Genomic DNA, 21,353 nt, shown 5'->3' with positions numbered 1-21,353 from the left:
CTTCTGTAATGGTATAACCTTTAGCTTGTGGCCAAGAGAATAGCATATTACATATCTGCTGAACAAAATATAAGTACATGGCAAAATTTGATATGCAATATACAAGCATTTTTTAATACTCGAGGTAGTGTTCTCAAGTATTGCATTACTTTTGATCAGAAAAGTTAAGCATAGTAGATTGGGTTTGAAATTAGGCTTGAATTGCAATTTTAGCTGACATCCCATCTTGTCTATTTACAGTAGATGGATTTGTCATGTTTGGATTGATTTATAGACAAATCCGTATAACAAGGCATTGATAGCAATTCACAGTGCTCTAGCTTATTCCTGGCTGTAGAAGGAAAGGCAGTAGAGTAGAAAGAAAGAAAATCCTAACCACTGCTGTTTAAATATAAATGTTAATATATTTACATCATGTATATTTATTATGTGCATAAATTCACCTTTAATTGTGATATATATCTGCTAGATTAATAGCTTATTTGACAGCAGGTTAAACTTAACTTATTTTTATTCAGAAGGGTTAATATCTTGTTTTTGGAATTACTTCAGTTACGGTACCCGGAATAACCTAATTTTCTTGTCTCAGGTGATGTGGGTGTGTAACTTGTGCCGAAAACAACAGGAAATCCTCACAAAATCAGGGGCCTGGTTCTACAGCAGTGGACCAAACACAGCGCAGGAGACCAGCCTGACAGAGTCCACGATGGGACTGGCCCACACGAATGAAGAAGCACCACAGGAAAAGAAAGCAAAACTACAGGAGCATTCCCAATTCCAAGGTCCTTTACCCTCAGGGGACATTTCTACACCAGCGTCAGACAAAAACAGACCTCAAGGGCTCACGCGACAAGATACAATCAAAAATGGTTCAGGGGTGAAGCAGCATTCAATGCAGACTGCCAGTGAGATACCCACGGACAGGTATGGCACTTGCATAAAAATGAACGGAACTCTTGTCTATGCAACACACAACTTGCTGGAGGAACTCAGGAGATCAGGCAGCATCAATGGAGGGGAATAAACTGTTGACATTTTAGGTCATGACCCAAGTGGCTTGGCCCAAAACATTGATTGTTCATTCTCTCCATTGATGCTGTCTGACCAACTGAGGTCCTCCAGTCGTTGGTGTTTTGCTCTGGATTTACAGCATGTGCAGAATAATGTTGATGTCTATGCAAAATTGTGCAATTTTTCTTTTGTTTTGCATTAGTATTGGTAGGCAAAAGTTACACTTTCCTGTCATCTTCATTAAACATGGTAAGTCATTAAACTGATTTTAAATCAACTGCTAAGCTGGCATCCAGAGAGCCATTTCTGTTTTAGGTGGAGGAAAAAGGCAAATAGGTGAATTTTGAAGCTCCACAAATACCAGGCCAAGGTTTTATTTCTTTGACTTTACCTCCCATGTAAAATAAAGGAAAACAGTTGCTTATTTTAGTATAAAACATGCATGAAATTTTGTTTTCTGTGTAATTTCATAGAAGTAAATTAAGAAAGTAAGTTGCAAATGTAGCAAAATTGACTTTATGCCCACTAGAATTCCCCTGTGAGAAGGTTCTGCTGATGTGTTTTGAATGTCACTGCTGGTGCAGGCAAGACCTTAAAGGAATGCCAGTAATAATTAATTGTCTGTGCTGGCATACCTAAGAGAACATTTTATCCAGCCAGCTGCCACCCATTGTATTCCAGTCATTAAGAAATCTGTCTCCCTTATGTTCTTCCTCTTAAGTTCAGTAATGGCTGATGCTGATAGAAACCTTAGCTGAAATAAAGTGCAGAAGTGTGAAGACTAAACATAGAAACATAGAAACATAGAAAATAGGTGCAGGAGTAGGCCATTCGGCCCTTCGAGCCTGCACCGCCATTTATTATGATCATGGCTGATCATCCAATTAAGAACCCCGCCCCAGCCTTCCCTCCATACCCCCTGATCCCCGTAGCCACAAGGGCCATATCTAACTCCCTCTTAAATATAGCCAATGAACTGGCCTCAACTGTTTCCTGTGGCAGAGAATTCCACAGATTCGCCACTCTCTGTGTGAAGAAGTTTTTCCTAATCTCGGTCCTAAAAGGCTTCCCCTTTATCCTCAAACTGTGGCCCCTTGTTCTGGACTTCCCCGACATCGGGAACAATCTTCCTGCATCTAGCCTGTCCAATCCCTTTAGGATTTTATACGTTTCAATCAGATCCCCCCTCAATCTTCTAAATTCCAACGAGTATAAGCCCAGTTCATCCAGTCCTTCTTCATATGAAAGTCCTGCCGTCCCAGGAATCAATCTGGTGAACCTTCTTTGTACTCCCTCTATGGCAAAGATGTCTTTCATTAAAAAAAGAAAATAATTATTGGTTAGAAGTTTAATTTCAGTGCCATTCCCAGAGAAGAGGAAAATGTTCCTGTGCATTTATTGAGTTTTTGTGTTGTTTTTTTTAGAATGAAACTGAATAAATTCTGTTTTCACCCTCCCCCTTCTCTCTTCTTATGTTCCTCACTCTGGCCCCAGTCTTACTTGTTCTCTTCTCCTCACCTGCATATCATCTCCCCCCCTTGGTGCCTCTCCTCCTTCGCTTTCGCCCATGGTCTACTCTCCTCTTCTTTTTGGATTCCTTCTTCAGCCCTTTACCTTTCCCACCTATCACCTCCCAGCTTCTCACTTCATCTGCTCCACCCCCACCCATCTGACTTCACCTGGCACCTTCCAGCCTGTACTCCTTCCCCTCCCCCACCTTCTTATTCTGGCTTCTTCTCCCCTCCCCTTCCAGTCCCAATGAAGGGACTCAGCCCAAAGCATCAACTCTCTTCATTCTCCACAGACGTTGCCTGGCCTGCTGAGTTCCTCCAGCATTTTGTGTGTGTGTGTGTTACTCTGGATTTCCAGCACCTGCAGAATCTCTTGTATTTATAAATTCTGGTTTTGTCCTTTCTTCTTTTTCTGCGTTTGTTAATTTTATGAAAGACTTACACGTGACATATGTAACCGTAGATGAAGTGAAGAACAAACAAAATGCAGGTGTGGGAAATCTGAATTAAAAAAGAAGAGAGAGGGAGCTACTGCAATCAGCAGCAGACAGCGTCGGTGGAAAGAGGAACAGGGTTAATAATTTAAAACAGTGAAATCTGATGAAGGGTCATTGACCTGAAATGTGAACTTTGCTTCACTCTCGAAAGGTGCTGCCTTGCCTGCTAAATATTTCCAGCTCTCTGTTTTTATTGCAGTCCATGGAGTTTTTGTGGACTTGACTCCCAGAATCACTGGCACTGCAGTGTCGACCTACATATTGTTAGTGCTAGGTTTGTGTTACTTTAGTTAGCTTACTAGTGGAGCATTGTTGAGAGGAGAAGCTGTGGCGGTCTCTCGTGCCCAAGCGGTTAACTGGTCATAGTGAGAAAGTGCATGATGCAGTGTGGTCTAATAAGACAGAAATGTACGAATCAACTTAGTTTTGTAGCGTACTGAGTTACAACAAGGCAATTTCACTTTACCTTGAAACAGGACACGTCTAGAAGTTCAGTTGCATAACGCTGTTCTTTTTATTGCTGTGTCAGGATTTTTTTTCCCTGCAGTGAATTTCTGGATAATTTCGTATCAACCGAGCACCGATGAGTGTGTCATCTGTGTACCTCAATGGGATTTTTGCATCAGCCTGCATGAGGAGACAGATTCCTTGTCTTCTAAGATTTCTTTTTTGGCGTACTGAAGGAGAAACGGAGCCGTATTCTCAGAGGGTTGCACTTCTGACTGCCAGTCTCCCAGTTTCTCCCTCATAACTTCCCAGCTGTTGTACCTTCCTGATCTGTGCCTCCCCTTCCTTCCATCGCTAAGTTTCACTGCCTCCTGCCCCCTGTGGGTTGATTGTTCCCCTCATCAATAGTCTCCTTGAACTTGGCCTCTAAAAAGGGGTAACTAAAGCATACTTTAGATTCTCGAATTTTTAGCAGAAGGCCAATGGCTGAAATCATCATTGCCACCCACTGCAGTATCTTTGTTCATCTATTGCATCCTTTGAATGAGCTAGAGTTTCTAAGAAATTGGGTTGCAATTTCTAGGCAATGCAATCTTCTGCTACTGTAGCCCATCCACTTCAAGGTTCAACATTCTGTGCATTCAGAGAGCTCTTCTGTACACCACTGTTATAATGTGTGGTTATTTGAGTTACTGCCCCCTTCCTGTCAGCTTGAACCAGTCTGGCCATTCTCCTCTGACCTCTCTCATTAACAGGGCATTTTCACCCACAGAACTGCTGCTCACTGGATGTTTTTGTTTTTTGAGTCATTCTCTGTAAACTCTAGAGGTGTGAGCGTCCCCAGAGATCAGCAGCTTCTGAGATACTCAAACCACACCATCTGTCACCATAATCATTCCACTGTCAAAGTCACTTAGATCGCATTTCTTCCCCATTCTGATATTTGGTCTGAGCAACAACTGAACCTCTTGACCATGTCTGCATGCTTTTATACACTGAGTTGGTGTCACCTGATTTGTTGATTAGATGTTTGCATTAATGAGCGGGTGTACAGGTGTGCCTAATGTACAGCTTAATGTGAAAAAGACTAAGGAGCTGGTGGTAGACCTGAGGAGAGCTAAGGCACCAGTGACCCCTGTTTCCATCCAGGGGGTCAGTGTGGACATGGTGGAGGATTACAAATACCTGGGGATGCGAATTGACAATAAACTGGACTGGTCAAAGAACACTGAGGCTGTCGACAAGAAGGGTCAGAGCTGTCTCTATTTCCTGAGGAAACTGAGGTCCTTTAACATCTGTCGGACGATGCTTAGGATGTTCAACGAGTCTGTGGTGGCCAGTGCTATCATGTTTGCTGTTGTGTGCTGGGGCAGCAGGCTGAGGGTGGCAGACACCAACAGAATCAACAAATTCATTCGTAAGGCCAGTGATGTTGTAGGGATGGAATTGGACTCTCTGACGGTGGTGAAAAGAGGATGCTGTCCAAGTTGCATGCCATCTTGGACAATGTCTCCCATCCACTACATAACGTACTGGTTGGGCACAGGAGTACATTCAGCCAGAGACTCATTCCACTGAGATGCAACACTGAGCGTCATAGGAAGTCATTCCAGCCTGTGGCCATCAAACTTTACAACTCCACTCTTGGAGGGTCAGACACCCTGAGCCAGTAGGCTGGTCCTGGACTTATTTCCATCTGGCATAATTTACATATTATTATTTAATTATTTATGGTTTTATATTGCTATATTTATACTCTATTCTTGGTTGATGCAACTGTAACGAAACCCAATTTCCCTTGGGATCAATAAAGTATGATAATGACTATGACTAATAAGGTGGCCACTGAGTGTACTTCATTACATCCCTTGTACATAACTTGTTTAAATACAACGTGGTGCTAGTCTCTTCAGTTTTTGTCAGATCAGTTGGCATACACCTTTAGTAATGTACTACTGCACTTAATTCTGGTTGGCTCATTATGGTGTAAGGAGTTTCTTCTTTTATGTTACTGCATAGGCTAATCAAAATGGCTTCTTTGTTATGTTAACTGCTGAGAAAGTTCTCTCGCTAGCAGCTTGTTTGGGTTATAGAGGAGTTGTGTTCGGTTGCTAACCAATTGGGATAGATGTTATTCTTTCTTGTGTGTCTGTAAGCTATTGTGATGCGCGGGTTTTTGGGCAGAAGGCGCGATGGGGGGGGAGAGAGAGAGAGCGAGACTGGATGCGATGCTGTGAGCTGGCCAATGGGGCGGACCCCGAGCCGGAGTCCAAGGTCCAGGGTCTTCGGCAAGGAGAGGAGACAAAGACAGACTCGTGTGGAGCGTCTGGTCGACCACCGTGGTTGGTCCCAGCTGGTGGTCAAGGTGGTCAGAGGGGATCGAATGGTGAAAAGAGGATCATTACTAGAGCTCCAACTGTTTGTGCACGAAAAGGTTGAACTTTGATAAGTTTGGCGCCTTTTACTTTCCTTTTATATTTTATCTCTATTAATTATATATTTCAGGTAATATCTATAAATTGTAATCATTTACTCGTATTTGGTGTATTGTCTGTTATTTGGCGGAGTGGGGTACAACACACAGCATCTAAACAAACTTGATTACTCAGTTTGGTAGGGCCGAAAGCTGCTTCCCCTAGACGAAAGCAAGTTGGGTGAGCCTGAGGTTTACTGGGGGGGCGGGCTACATTTGGGGGCTCGACCGGGATTGAATTCAGTGGTATGCTGCGTGATTGCCATATTTAAATCAGTAATGTGTGTCTCTGTGGGATTGCTGGTTATTATTGCATGCGTGTTGGTGGTGGGACCAGGGCCTGTCCATACTGTTAGGAGAGAGAGGAAAGAGCGGTCTGATTCGGAGATAGTGTCTGCGAATAAATGTTCCAGCTATGGCAGGCTCCACTGGCTTTTGTGATATTGTCCACCCCTAAAGGGGCGGAGGCGTACGAGATGTGGGCGGAGCAGATCTCTCAGTTGTTAGATGAGTGGCAGTGCTCGGTTCAGGGAGAGCGACAGGGATTGGTTAGAAGTTTGAGTAGGCGGGCTGTTGACGGTGTTAGAACTGTCAGGTTCAATTACCCCATAGTGATAGCTGCCAGTTATTTGAAAGAGGGGCAAAAGCTTTCAGTGTATCTTCTCTGCCTGCAATGGGAAGGATGTGGAGGCTTTGGAGAGGACGCAGGAGAGGTTTACCAGGATTTTACCTTGATTAGAGGGCTTGTGCTCGACAAAGAGATTGGACAAACTTGAGTTGCTTTCACTGGTGGAGTCTGAGGGGAGATTATAAGAGATATAGACAGACAGTTGATATCTCATTTTTTTCTCAGGGTTGAAATATCTAATACTGGAGAGATGCATTTAAGGTGAGAGTGGAGAAGTTCAAAGTTAAGAGGGGCAAGTTTCTTTTTACACAGAGAGTGGTGATTGGCTGGAATGTTCTGTGGGGTTGGTAGTGGAGGCAAATACAACAGATGCCTAGTGGGCAGAATATACGCACATGAATGTGTGAGGAAAGGAGGGAATATTGACATTATTAGGCAGAGGGGTTAATTCAGTTCTGTATTTAATTACTTTTTTAAATCAGATCTGCACAACACCAAGGGCTGAAGGGCCTGTGCTGTGCTGTGCTGTTCTATGTTCTACAACACAGAATTGTTCCATCTTAAGTGAAATCAGAATGGTTTTTGATCTTTCTTCAGTAAAAAAGACAATGATACTTTGAGGAAGAAAATAATCACAGGAGTTATTAAAGTAAAATAATTATCGAACTTACTAATTTGGTGGAAAAATGCCAGTTTTATAAGCTTTTTTTGTTGCAAAGCTAGTATTTAATGCCATTGAGTTATTTGGTACAGAAACATCCTATGGTCCATTGAGTCTGCACCATAATTCCATTTTAATTTAGCCACAGGCTCATCAACTCCTCATAGATGCTACCACTCACTTATACACAAAGGGCAATTTGCAATGTCACCAGTTTCTTTGTTACTTCCACATATGACCCTTATTTAGTTAGGTTTTCACTGACTTGAAAGAAAAAGGTACAAGCCAGGCATCACAATGCTGCTGCAGTTAGTGTAGATATCTCCCAGCCTCAGTGTCTGTGTAGGTAGATGACAGGAGAATTGGGGAGAGTGGGTCCTGGCGATTGGTGCAATGGGCATTTTTGTTTGGTGGGCTGCAACCATTGTGAGAGGTCATTTGTTGGTCAGGCAGCACAAGGTTTAAAAAGAGCTCAGGGTCTCTTGGGCACTCGGCAGAGGCCAATAAAATGAAGTAGGATGAAAGTGGAGTGGACATTGTTGGAGTGACTAGACTTTGGCTCAACAGGCTTTGGCAAGAACAGGTACAGGCTAGAAGTTAAGCTTGGGAAGTTAGAGGTATAACAAGTGCAGGCAGGTTGGTAGTTCAGGCAGTAGAAAGCTCTCTCTGTGAGATGTGTGATTTCAGGGTACATAGCAGTGTTCCTGATGACTACACCTGTAGGAAGTGCAGCTAACTTTAGCTCTTGACTGACATTGCCAAGAAAATGGAACTGGAGCTGGATGCTCTCAGGATTATCCGGAGACTGAAAACCTCATAGATGAGACATGTGCTGATATGGTCACACCCACAGTGCAGGCGTAGATAGTAGATGGGTAACCACCAGGAGAGGTAAGGAGAGTAGGTAGTCACTGAGGCCATTCCCCTCTGCAACTTTGGATTCCCCTTTGGATACTGCTGCAGGAGATGACCTCCCAGGGTACACCAGCTGCATCCAGGTCAGTGGTTCTTTGTCCGGCTCTGACGCTCAGCAGGGAAGAGTAAATTCGGGCAGAGGGATAGTGATAGGAGATTTAATAGTTAGGGGATTCTGTGGCTGCAAAAGAGAGACCAGAATCATGTATTGCTTACCAGGTGTTAGGGCCAAGATGGTTGCAGAAAGTTTTCAGACGGGAGGGTGAGCAGCCAGAGGTCATGGTGCACATTAACACCAATAACATCAGTAGAAAGGGGGAGGAGGTCCTGCGTAGTGAATATAGGGAGTTAGGAGAGAGGATGAGGAGCAGGATCTCCAAGGTAGTAATCTCTGGATTACACCCTGTACCATGTGCTAGTCAGGGCAGGAATAGAATGATAGACAGATGGAGCGGCTGAGGAAGTGGTGCAGGGGGAAGGGTTTCAGATTTCTGGATCAATGGGATCTCTTCTGGGGAAGGTATGACCCGTACAAAAAGTACGGGTTACACCTAAATGGAGGGGGACCAATATCCTTGTGGGCAAGTTTTTCATATCTGTTGGGGAAGGTTTAAACTTATTTGCAGGGGGATGGGAACCAGAGTGATAGTGCTGACGATAGGGCAGTTAGTGTACAAGTTGATGCATTGCATAGTTGAGACTGTGAGGAAGGACAGGCAAATGATAGTCAGTGAGATGAGTTGGAGTGTAACATCAGGGCTAAATTAAAAAGGTTGATGAATACAGGACGGAAGGTGCTATGTTTTGAATGCATGCAGTGTATAGAGTAGATCATTTTGTAGCACAATTAGAGATTTGATGTTGTGGGCATCACTGAGTCATGGGTAAAAGAAGATCATAACTGGGAGCTTAACATCCAAGGATACACATTGTATTGAAAGAACAGGCAGGTAGGCAGAGGGAGGTGGGATACTCTGTTGGTAAATAATGAAATCAAATCCTTAGAAGGAGGTGACATAGGATTGGAAGATATAGAATCCTTGTGGGTAGAGTTAAGGAACTGCAAGGGTAAAAAGACCCTGATGGGAGTTATATACAGGTTTCTGAACAGTAGCCAGGATGTGTGCTTCAATTTACAAGCAGAGATAGAAAGGCATGTAATAATGGCAATGATATGATAGTCCTGGCGGATTTTAATCTGCAGGCATATTGGCAAAATCAGGTTGGTACAGGATCCCAGCACGGTTTATTTAAGGAGAAATCTTGCTTGACAAATCTGTTGGAATTCTTTGAAGAAATAATGGACAGGATAGACAGTGAATGTTGTTTACTTGGGTTTCAGAAAGCCTTTGTCAAGGTATCGCACATGAGGTTGCTTAACAAGACAAGAGCCCATAGTATTAAAGGAAAGATACTAACTAGCATGCATAGAGGGTTGGCTGACTGGCAGGAGGCAAAGAGTGGGAATAAAGGGCCCTAATCTGATTGGCTGCTGGTGATTCGTGATGCTCTGTAGGGTTCAGTATCGGGACCACTACTTTTCATATTATGTGTCAATGATTTGGATGATGAAATTAACGGCCAAGTTTACAGATGATACAAAGATAACTGGAGGGGTAGGCAGTGTTGAGGAAATAAGAACTTAGCCAGATTTGGAGAATGAGCAGAGGAGTAGCAGATGGAATACACTGTCGGGAAGTGAGTGGTCATGCACTGTGGAAAAAGGAATAAAAGCATAGACTATTTTCTAAACAGGGAGATAAATCAAAAATCAGAGGTGCAAAGGGACTCGTGCAGGATTCCCTAAAGGTTGTCTTGTAGTTTGAGTTGGTGGTAAGTAAGGCAAATGCAAGTTTAGCATTCATTTTGAGAGGACTAGAATATAGGAGTAAGGATATGATGCTGAGACTTTATAAGACATTGGTCAGACCACACTTGGAGCATTGTGAGCAGTTTGAAACCCTTATTGAGGAAAAGATGCTCTGGCTTTGGAGAGGGTCCAGAGGAGAATAATTGCAGGAATGAAAGGGTTAATATACGAGGAGCGTTTGATGGCTCTGGGCCTATACTCGCTGAAGTGTAGAAGAATGAGAGGGGATCTCATTGAAACCAATAAAATATTGTAAGGCCTAGATAGCGTGGATGTGGACAGGATGTTTCCTATAGTGGGTAAGTCTAGGACCAGAGGGCACAGCTTCAGAATAGAGTAATGTCCATTTAGAACAGAGATGAGGAGGAATTTCTTTAGCCAGAGGGTAGTGTATCTGTGGAATTCATTGCCACAGGTGGCTGTGGAGGCCAAGTCATTGAGTATATTTAAATAGAAACATAGAAACATAAAAAAGCTACAGCACAGTACAAGCCCTTCGGCCCACAAAGTTGTGCCGAACATGTCCCTACCTTAGAAATTACTAGGCTTACCTATAGCCGTCTATTTTTCTAAGCTCCATGTACCTATCCAAAAGTCTCTTAAAAGACCCTATCGTATCCGCCTCCACCACCGTTGCCAGCAGCCCATTCCACGCAATCACCACTCTCCAAGTAAAAACTTGCCCCTGACATCTCCTCTGTACCTAGTCCCCAGCACCTTAAACCTGTGTCCTCTTGTGGCAACCATTTCAGCCCTGGGGAAAAAACCTCTGACTATCCACACGATCAATGCCTCTAATCATCTTATACACCTCTATCAGGTCACCTCTCATCCTCTGTCACTCCAAGGAGAAAAAGCCGAGTTCACTCAACCTATTCTCAAAAGGCATGCTCCCCAATCCAGGCAACATCCTTGTAAATCTCCTCTGCATCCTTAAAGCAGAGGTTTGATAGGTTCTTGATAAGTCAGGGCGACAAAGGTTGCAGGAAGATGCCAGGAGAATGGATCAGCCAAAAAGGATTAGCAGAGCAGAGGCAATGGGCTAAATGGGCCTAACTCTGCTTCTACGTCTTATGGAACATGATGGTTGCAGTGAAATATGTAATGGAATGGGTTCAATGGGATTGTATGGATATCTGCCATTGATAGGCCAAATGGCCTCCTCCTATGTAATAAAAATATGAATCTTCAACACAGTAAAAGAACACTAGAAAGATTCAATGGTTCAAGCAGCATTTGTGGAGTAAGTGTTTTCGATCAGCAGTCTCTTTTGTCTTCCTGCTATTGTCATGAACCCTCAGCCTTGCTCTCAAGTTAATATATTAACCGTGCCTTAGAGTTCTGATTTATTAACTGTTTGACTGTTTGTCACTCGAGGGTATCTATATTCAATGTACTCAGAGTAAACATATTGTCAGAATTTGTAAATTGTTATCATTTGTACCGAGGTACAGCGATGAACTTTCATACTGCTCATACAGATCCATTCAATACAACAGTGCACTGAGGTGGCACGAGGGAAAACAATAACAGATTGCAGAATAGAGTGTTACAGTTACAGAGGAAATGCAGTGCAGGTAGACAATAAGGTGCAAAGTCATCTTCAAGACATAGATGGAGTAGAATGTTTATGACAGAGTAATGCGTGGATGTGAAGGGGGCAGCTTGCAGTAAGTCATCATATTCTTGCACTGACTGTTTAAATAAATACATGAGACATTAGCTAAACGGTGTGTTTTTGTGATAGACTTTGAACTTAATCAACAAATATGTTCATTATGGAACAATACCTCAACAGGAATGAATTATAGATGTATGTGCGCGCGCACGCGCTGTCCCAAATGGCAAGCTAGGAGTGTCCAAAATAGAAACCATCCCTCAAGGGATGTTAGCACTTCAGAAAGTTCCTGTCGCACCTTTGTTTTGCGTATTACATGCAAAGAATTTGTCTCCTTCCCTTGCTGTGGAAAATATCTGCCGATGATACATTGTACAGGTGAGCAGATCATCAGGATAGCGGAGGGCTTAGTGATAGTGGAAAATTACTGAGCAGTAGTCCAGCTAGTAGAACTGCTGTCTCATGATGTTAGAGACCTGGGTTCAGTCCTGACCAAGTGTTGTCTGGGTGGAGTTTGCTTCTTGCAGATTCTCTGCTTTCCTCCCACATCCCAATGATGTGTGAGTCGGTAGGTTAATTGTCTGCTGTAAACTCCCTGAAGTGTGTAGTAGATGTGATCTGATGGGAGCTGATATGAAAGTGGGAAGAGTAAAAAATGATGGGATAAGTGTAATTGAGCTGTTAATGGTTGGCTTGGCTTCAATGGCTTGAAGGGCCTTCTTCCACGTTCTGTCCCTCTGACTTTTTTACAGAAATTCTAACATAAATATGTTGTTTCAAAATGAACTCACTGAAATCTGATACATCATTTTGTTATCTTCAATATTATTTATATAATGATTACAGGTATTAACTATCATGAAAATATTATCATAGGTTAAAAATATGTAGCACCATTCTCCAATTGCTTGGACATTTGTGTGTACACTCACACTTCTACTTCTACTCACACTTGCTCATACACTCACTTACATTCGCACTCATACTCACTCATACACTGACACAGTCTTTTTCACACACACATTCTCTGTCTGTCTCACACACACATTCGCTCTCTCATCCTCTCTCCTACACACATTCTCTCTGTGTCTTTCTTACACACACACTCACATTCTCATTCTCTCTCTGTCTGTCTCACATACACACTCACTCTCATTCTCTCTCTCACACACACAGTCTCATTCCGTCTCTCACACACTCACTCTCATTCTCTCTCAGACATTCTCCTTCTCTCTCACACACTCACTCTCTTGTTCTCTCTCTCTCCCATACACACTCACTCTCTCATTTTCTCATACACACATTCTCACTCTCTGTCTCATATACACACTCTCACTCTCTCACATGCACACACAAGCACTCACTCTCATTATTTCTCTCACATACCCACTCACTCTCTCACACACACATTCTCTCTCTCATACACACACTCTCTCACACACACTTTCTCCCTCTCTCACACACACACACACTTTCTCTTTCTTTCTCTCACACACACATTCTCTCGCACACACTCTCACTCTCTCATTCTCTCACACACACATTCTCACTCTCTGTCTCACATACACACACTCACTCTCTCAGATGCACACACACGCACTCACTCTCATTCTTTCTCTCACATACACACTCACTTTCTCACACACACATTTTCTCCCTCTCACACACACACACACTCTCTCTCTGTCTCACACACACACTATCTCTGTCTCTCACACACACACTCTTTCATTCTCCCTCTCTCTCTCTCTCACACACACACACACACTCTTTCATTCTCTCACACACATTCTCTCGCACACACGTTCTCTTGCACACACACATTCTCTCTCAAGCACACACTCTCTCATTCTCTCTCGCACACATTCTCTCTCTCTGTCTCACACACATGCTCTCTTTCTCTCTCTTTCACGCAGACACTCACCCTCATATTCTCTCACACACACACTCTCTCTCTCCGTCTCACATACGCACTTGCTCTCTCATTCTCTCACACACATATATGCCCACACTTGCTCTCTCTTTCTCTCTCTCTCTCTCACTCCCTCTTCCTCCTCTCTCTCCTCTCTCTCTCTCTCACTCCCTCCTCTCTCTCTCTCTCTATCTCTGTCTCTCTCTCTTGCTCTCTCTCTCTCTCTCTCTCTCTCTCTCTCGCTCTCTCCCTCTCCCTCTCCGTTATTTGCCTATTTTTCATTTGAGATGTACCTTAAAGACGTATAGACGTACGGGCTGTTCTTTTCCTTTTCCATTGCATTTGCCTCCTCCCTTGGTCTGATTCCGTGCGAAGCCTGGTTGTTGGAAGTCAGATGTGCTTGAATTCCTGATGAAAGCATCTTGCCTGTGTTTGTTTAATAAGCATTCAGATAGTAGAAATCTGTGAGTGCTCGACGCTGCAGCTGGGAATGGGGAGCCCTCACTGCTGCAAAGCACTATTGCTACAGTCAGTAATGGTGTTAAAAATTCTTAGCCTCTCTGGATGAATTAGCGGGTGGCGTCTGAACAATTAACCATTGACTGGTGTTCATCAGATCGTAGTTTTTACACAGGTCAGGATGATTTAGGCATGTGATTGGCATTTTGGCATTTGATGTTACAAGTGAGATAGACGGCCTCACAGTACATGGGGGTAAAGGCTGAAAATGCAGTTTGAAGCACTGCGTCAGTTCTGCAGTTCTGTTTTAACCAGTTTAAATAATGTTTTCTCAAACCAACATGACATCCTTCTCCAAAATGAGTTCTTTGAACGAGCACTAAGCAACCTTGGGTGAGTAAATCACTTCTCATGTAATTGCAGAAGACAGTATAAGTCTCGTTTCAAATTTCCCATCCCTGAAAAATAAACCCTTATTTGATGTATTAAAATGGCATTGATAGAAATTTAAAAAGTTAGAATACCGTTTACACAAATAAAAGGAACTAATCAGATTATACTCTAAGGCTCTGTAGGAATTGAAAACAATAAATTTAAAATCTGTATTGAGCTCATTACAAATTTTAAAGGTCTTGATCTCATTACCATTTTAATGTTCAATCTTAACTACCAGATGATGTTTGAATTATGCTGGCATTTTATCTGCAGAAGTACTATTGTTTTCCTGTGAGAATTCGATCTTACAGTATTGAGGGTATGATTGCAAGCGAAGACAGTGTATAACTTTTCTTAAAAAGAGGATTAATTTCATTGTTTGCAAACTGTAACATAGTATGGCCTTGGCATGTGACATAGAAAATACAGCACTCTCTTAAAGGGTAGTCTTAATGCTTAATATTCATTTCAATTGTTCAAGTAGGTGTATTTATTTTTGATATTGGTCTTGTATTATTGTTTTGTTATATACTATTGTATATAGTATATCTTTCAAGAAATTGATATTGAGGGAAAATACTACACGTAAACTAAAAAGTACCAAAATCCACAAAATGCACATTTTTTTGAGACATAATCATGCTGGGTTGCTTTTGAAAAGTGCACAGTGACTTGGACAGGTGCAGTTGACTGCTCAGGCAACAATTCGTGCTCCTCCTCCTCTTTGCTGCAGGGAGACTTCCAGTGGCAATGGATCTCGTAAATCTTGAAATCTACTTTAACTGTCAGAAAACCAAAGCAGAAACACAGAGCTTTCCTGGAATCCCGGTGACATGTGTTTTAAAGTTTTGAAGAAATTGCTGCCATCATTTGAAACTAAGTAATTAATTAGTGTGATGGGTAGTTCTTCTGCCCACTCTGCTGTTTGGATAGCGTGTGGATGTTCAGGGTTACTGGTACGACTAGCAGGCTACCAACTATTGAGGAAACAGATACGTCTGACTGCAGGTACTTGGCCCATTTCAAATTAGTTGTTTCAGGAACTGATCACTTTTCTGGTGTTGGATTGCATAGGTTGTGTAAGTTCTGCCATAGTATCAGGTAAAGTATTACACAGAACGTACTTGCAAGCAGGCAAGAGGGAGACCATCAAAGATCTAAAGGTAGGAAAATTCCATTGTTAAAAGTTTCTGTCCAAGGGTTGTTGGAGGGTCTCTCATCTTATAAATAAAAATGGCAAGGTTTTCCTTGTATAATCATTTTAACATTTTATAAACCAATTATTAAATTACAGTTTTATGTATTTTAGAACAGTCTATAAGAAATACGTTATGAAAGTATTTGACGAGGTAGTCGCTGCTTTAATTTATTTAATCAGAGAAGTATATATTAGAATCTGCTGGATACAAATACAGATAAAGAATGGGTGTTTGGAGGGAACTTTCAATGTTTTCCAATGTTTTCAATTGCAAATATTTTTAATTTTGATGTGTTTGTGCACAGATACTGTATATTCTGGTGGATTTATTTATGAAATTGATCAAACTGGTTAATGTGTAAAGACAGAAAATATGTCCTTGACAAACCTTTAAATTTGACAACATTTGCTACGGTTATTTATAAACCATAAGATTGAGGCCTATAGTTTCCAGGTCAGGGTTGATGTGAGAAATTTGTAAACTGATGTAACGTCCAAAATGCCACAAATTATTAATGTAGCTGCACAAACAAACTAAGATAAAGTGAGGTTGAAACTGTGAAAAGCTTTTCCTTAATTGTTTGTAAGGAAATCAAATATATTCAGTGGCCACTTTATTAGGTACACCTGCTCATTAATGCAGATATCTAATCAGCCAATCATGTGGCAGCAACTCAGTGCATAAAAGCGTGCAGACATGATCAAGAGGCTCAGTTGTTTTTTAGGCCAAACTTAAGAATGGGGAAGAAGTGTGATCTAAGTGACTTTGATTGTTGGTGCCAGATGGGGTGGTTTGAGTATCTCAGAAACTGCTGATGTCCTGGGTTTGTCACACATAACAGTCTCTAGAGTTTACAGAGAATGTTGTGAAAAATGAAAAAAAAAATCCAGTGAGCAGCAGTTCTGTGGGCAAATCTGCCTTGTTAATGAGAGAGGTCAGAGGAGAATGGCCAGACTGGTTAAGCTGATGGGAAGGTGACAGTAACTTAAATAACTATGTGTTACAACAGTGCAGTGTAGAAGAGCATCTCTGAATGCATAACATGTCAAACTTTGAAGTGAATGGGCTACAGCAGCTGAAGACCACAGACATACACTGAGTGGCCACTTTATTAGGTACATGACTGTACATCAGCCCCCAACAATTAATATATATCCCATGTATTAACTAATACCCATAAAAATAAACTTTCCTTGTTATAATTATGACTTGATCCCAACTATAGGGTATCAAATAGTCTAAGTCAAATCAGAAAACAAGGCTTACGCATGGATTGTGATCTAACAATCAGTTCACTTTCATAATGAGCAGTAATTTTTGAGGACAAGTCATGAGGCAGTTAGCTTGAGTGCACTATTGCATTGGATCTAAATGCAATAATCAACTGCACATTTGAAATTTAGATTCTGATCATATCTACAAGGAGCACTGCCACAAGAAAACAGCATCTGTCATCAGAGTATCCCCCCACCATCCAAACCATGTTCTCTTCTTGATGCTGCCATTGGGAAGGAGATACAGAATCCCTGGGTCCTACACCACCAGGTTCAGAAACAGTTATTACCCTTCAACCATCAGGCTTCTGAACCAGTGTGGAAACCCACACTCACCTCAACACGGAACTGATTCCACAAACTATGGCAACACACACAAAACGCTGGTGGAAGGCAGCAGGCCAGGCAGCATCTATAGGAAGAAGTACAGTCGACGTTTCGGGTCGAGACCTTTTGTCAGGACTAACGGAAAAAAGAGATAGTACGAGATTTGAAAGTGGGAGGGGGAGGGGGAGATCCAAAATGATAGGAGAAGACAGGAGGGTGAGGGATGAAGCTAAGAGCTGGGAAGTTGATTGGCAAAAGGGATACAAGGCTGGAGAAGGGGGAGTATCATGGGACAGAAGGCCTTGGAAGAAAGAGAAGAGGAGGGGAGAACCAGAGGAAAATGGAGAACAGGCAAGGAGTTATTGTGAGAGGGAAAGAGAGAAAAATAATAAAATAAAATAAAAATCAGGGATGGGGTAAGAAGGGGAGGAGGGGCATTAACGGAAGTCAGAGAAATTAATGTTCATGCCATCAGGTTGGAGGCTACCCAGGTGGAATATAAGGTATTGTTCCTCCAACCTGAGTGTACCAGTATAGGCTTGGAACATGGACTGTTCCACAAAGCCAACAGAAAAGCAGGCATAGCTGGGGCCCATACAGGTGCCCATGGCTATACCTTTAGTTTGGAGGAAGTGGGAGGAGCCAAAGGAGAAATTATTAAGAGTAAGGACCAATTCCGCTAGACAGAAGAGAGTGCTGGTAGAGGGGAATTGGTTAGGTCTGGAATCCAAAAAAAAGCAGAGAGGTTTGAGACCTTCCTGGTGGGGGATGGAGGGATATAGGGACTGGACATCCATGATGAAAATAAGATGATGGGGACCAGGGAACTTGAAATCATTGAAAAAATCCAAAGCATGAGAAGTGTCACGAACATAGGTGGGAAGGGATTGAACAAGAGGGGATAAAACAGTGTCGAGGCATGCAGAAATGCGGTGGGGCAGAAGCAAGCTGAAACAGTGGGTCTATCTGGACAGGCAGGTTTGTGGATCTTGGGTAGGAGGTACAAATGGGAAGTGTGCGGTGTGGGAACTATGAGGTTGGTAGCAGTGGATGGGAGATCCCCAGAGCTGATAAGGTCGGTGACAGTGTGGGAGACAATGGCCTGGTGCTCCTTGGTGGGGTCATGTTCAAGGGGTAAATAAGAGGAGATATCACAAACTATGGGTTTATTTTCAAGAACGCAACAACTCATATTCTCAATATTATTTATTTATTAATTATTTGTTTTTTTATTTGTACAGTGTGTCCTCTTTTGTACATTAGTGTTTATCCATTTTTGTGTGTACTTTTACATTGATTCTATTGTGTTTCATTGTATCTATTGTGAATGCTTACAAGAAAATGAATCTCAGAGTAGTATTTGGTGACATACACATACTTGATTCTAAATTTACTTTGAACTTTGAGCTTTGAATTGTCGCTGACATTAGGTATCTGAATACTAAAAGGGAAATGGGGATAAAAGTAGATGAAAATGCTTGTATGGAATAGTAAATTTGAATTTATTTTATAGCATATTTTGATGCCCTTCTCCTTCCAAAACATTCTCATTTTCTTAAATCATGCCCTACTTTTGGAATTCATGTTTAGGGTTGGAAGCAATAGGAAATATGTTCATTTCTGCTAAAATAAATGGATTTCCAAGTGTTGTTTGATAGATTATGACTTGCTTCCGAGTCATTGCAAATATCCAGCTAATGTATTTTGCATTGTGTTCAGTGTAAGCTGGTAATTTAGGGAGCAGCCTTACTGTATTCAACTCACAGGCAGAAAGAAAACCTTAAAAAAATTTGCAGTGGTTCCATTTGAGGTAACAAGAGGCGTCATCTCCTTTAGAATATGTTTATAAACACAAAATGAAACAATTTAAATCATGAAACATGGTTACTCTTACTGAACTGCAAATGTCATGGTTATGAAATTGGATCTCTTAATATCTGATGTTTTTATGACCGACTTGTGCATGAAGGTGGTTTAAGCTGGGTTAGATCATAGTGGTGATCATTAAATAAGTGGGAAGTTGTGCCCATTGAGAAGCTGGCCTGAACCCCTCCAACCACCATTCACATCGCTCACCTGGATATTTTCCTAGCATGAGATGAGCGCCAACAGGCATCATAAGTTGTGCCCTACACACTTCTTTTAGGTTATTAGTATAACCTGCAACTATTCTATCTGATCTTAAGTTACAGTTCAAGCAAAGGTACTTTGTTTATATATTTAGTGATACTGCTTGGAATAGGCTCTTCCGGGCATGTCACCCAGCAATACCCCTCCCCCCATGACCCTGATTTGACACCAACCTAATTACAGGACAATTTACAATGACCAATTAACCTACCCAATATGTTTTTAGACTGTGGGAGGAAACCAGAACACCTGGAGAAAACCCACGCATTCCACAGGGAGGACGTACAGAGTCTCCATACAGACAACGCAGGATTGAACACAAAACTCTGATGCCCCAAGCTGGAATAGCATCGCACTATGACGCTACCATGGCGACCTGTGGCATGTGCCTGATTATTGCATGTTTCTCTTTAAAGGGGCACTCTGTTGATATTAAAAGGCTTGATTGGAAAGCCGCTCAAACACTTTCCAATGTTCACAATGAGCTCAAACTGCACAAAGATCAAAGATCAAAGTTCAAAATAAATTTATTATTAAGGTATTTAAGTATCACCATATACTACCTCGAGATTAATTTTCTTGCAGGCATTTATAGGAAAATAAAGAAATACAATAGAATTTGTGAAAAACTGTAAATAACACTGACAGACAAACAATGTGCAAAAGAGGACAAATTGTGCAAATAATAAAAAAGTAGGAAAAAAGTAAATAAATAATGTTGAGAACATGAGCTGTAGAGTCCTGTAAAGTGAGCTTATAGGTTGTGGAGTTAGTTCAGTACTGAGGTGAGTGAAATTATCCACGCTGGTTCAGGAGCCTGATAGCTGTAAGGTAATAACTGTTGCTAAATCTGGTGTGTGGGACCTAAGTCTCCTGTACCTCCTGCCTGATGGTTGTACTGAGAAGAGAGTAGGGCCTGGATGGTGGGAGTCCTTGATGATGGATAATGTTTCTTGTTGCAGAGGTCCTTGTAAGTGATGGGAATGGATTTGGCTGTGTCCACAACATTTTGTAGACAATCCTGCCCCTGGGCATTGGTATTTCCATACCAGGCCATGATGCAACCAGCCTGATATGTGAGGTAACAAATACTACTAATAGATAGAATGTTCTCCAATATTCCTACTGAAATGCTCACTCAGTAAAGCCTCTGGGTAGAAAGCTGTCACGTCCATCTGTGAAGTCATAGTCTTCAAAGATGCCACCTACTACACAGATTTACTAATGACTGAGGACTGATATGGGTAGATTGTCAGCCTCTCTTTCCTACTTGGAGTGTTCGGATCAAAATCTCTCAACTTCACGATCACGGGACAGATTCACAACAGATCTCTGTAATATGTCTCAACTTGCTGCTGACCACAGCTTCATGTTTTAGCACTGATTAACCTGATCTGTCTCCAATCATAACCAAGTGGCTTCTCAGGCAATGCGAGTGTGTTCATTGTTCCCATAAACGTAACCATTGACTTCACTGTTGCACCCACAGAAGCTCCCACTAATAACAATATTCATCAATAGCAGAAGTGTCCACTTCCTCTGCTTGAGGTTATTACAATCATCAGACTTTCCTGACAATGAAAGCTAAGATTTTGACATGTTTATTTCCTGGGAAATAGAATTGCCCCATTCTCTCTGGAGGCAACACTGTCTGGAGAGCTGGGTCCTTTCCTCTACTTGGAGACACAAGAAACTGCAGATGCTGGACCCAGAATCTGACAGAGGAATTCAACAGGTCCAGCAGCATCTGTGGAGGGGGATGGGAAATAATTGTCAATTCTATGCATTGAAACTTTGCTTCACAATATGATTCTGAGGCACATTTTTGTCTGAAACATCTTTCCCCCACAGATGTAACTTAACCTGCTGAGTTACTCTGGCAGATAATTTGTTCCTTCCAACCATTTACCTGCTTCTCGCATCAAAGTGCACCCAGATTCAGATTCAGGTTTATTTGTCACATGTACATCAAAACATACAGGGAAA

At 42.0% G+C, this 21,353-nt stretch overlaps 1 protein-coding gene across 1 annotated transcript in view; it reads left to right on the top strand.

The window, feature by feature from the left end:
• The window catches only part of rims2a (regulating synaptic membrane exocytosis 2a), a 1,139,701-nt gene that overhangs the window by 447,093 nt on the left and 671,255 nt on the right, over window positions 1-21,353 (top strand). Inside the window, exon 6 of the mRNA XM_063054936.1 lies at window positions 590-924. Within this exon, the coding sequence (XP_062911006.1) occupies window positions 590-924 (335 nt within the window). The remainder of the gene's footprint in view (window positions 1-589; window positions 925-21,353) is intronic.

Source organism: Mobula hypostoma, chromosome 1 (genome assembly GCF_963921235.1).
Source record: "Mobula hypostoma chromosome 1, sMobHyp1.1, whole genome shotgun sequence".
NCBI classification, from domain to species: domain Eukaryota; kingdom Metazoa; phylum Chordata; class Chondrichthyes; order Myliobatiformes; family Myliobatidae; genus Mobula; species Mobula hypostoma.
Note: the sequence above shows the minus strand (reverse complement) of the source record. Positions and strands in the feature narration are given on the sequence as shown.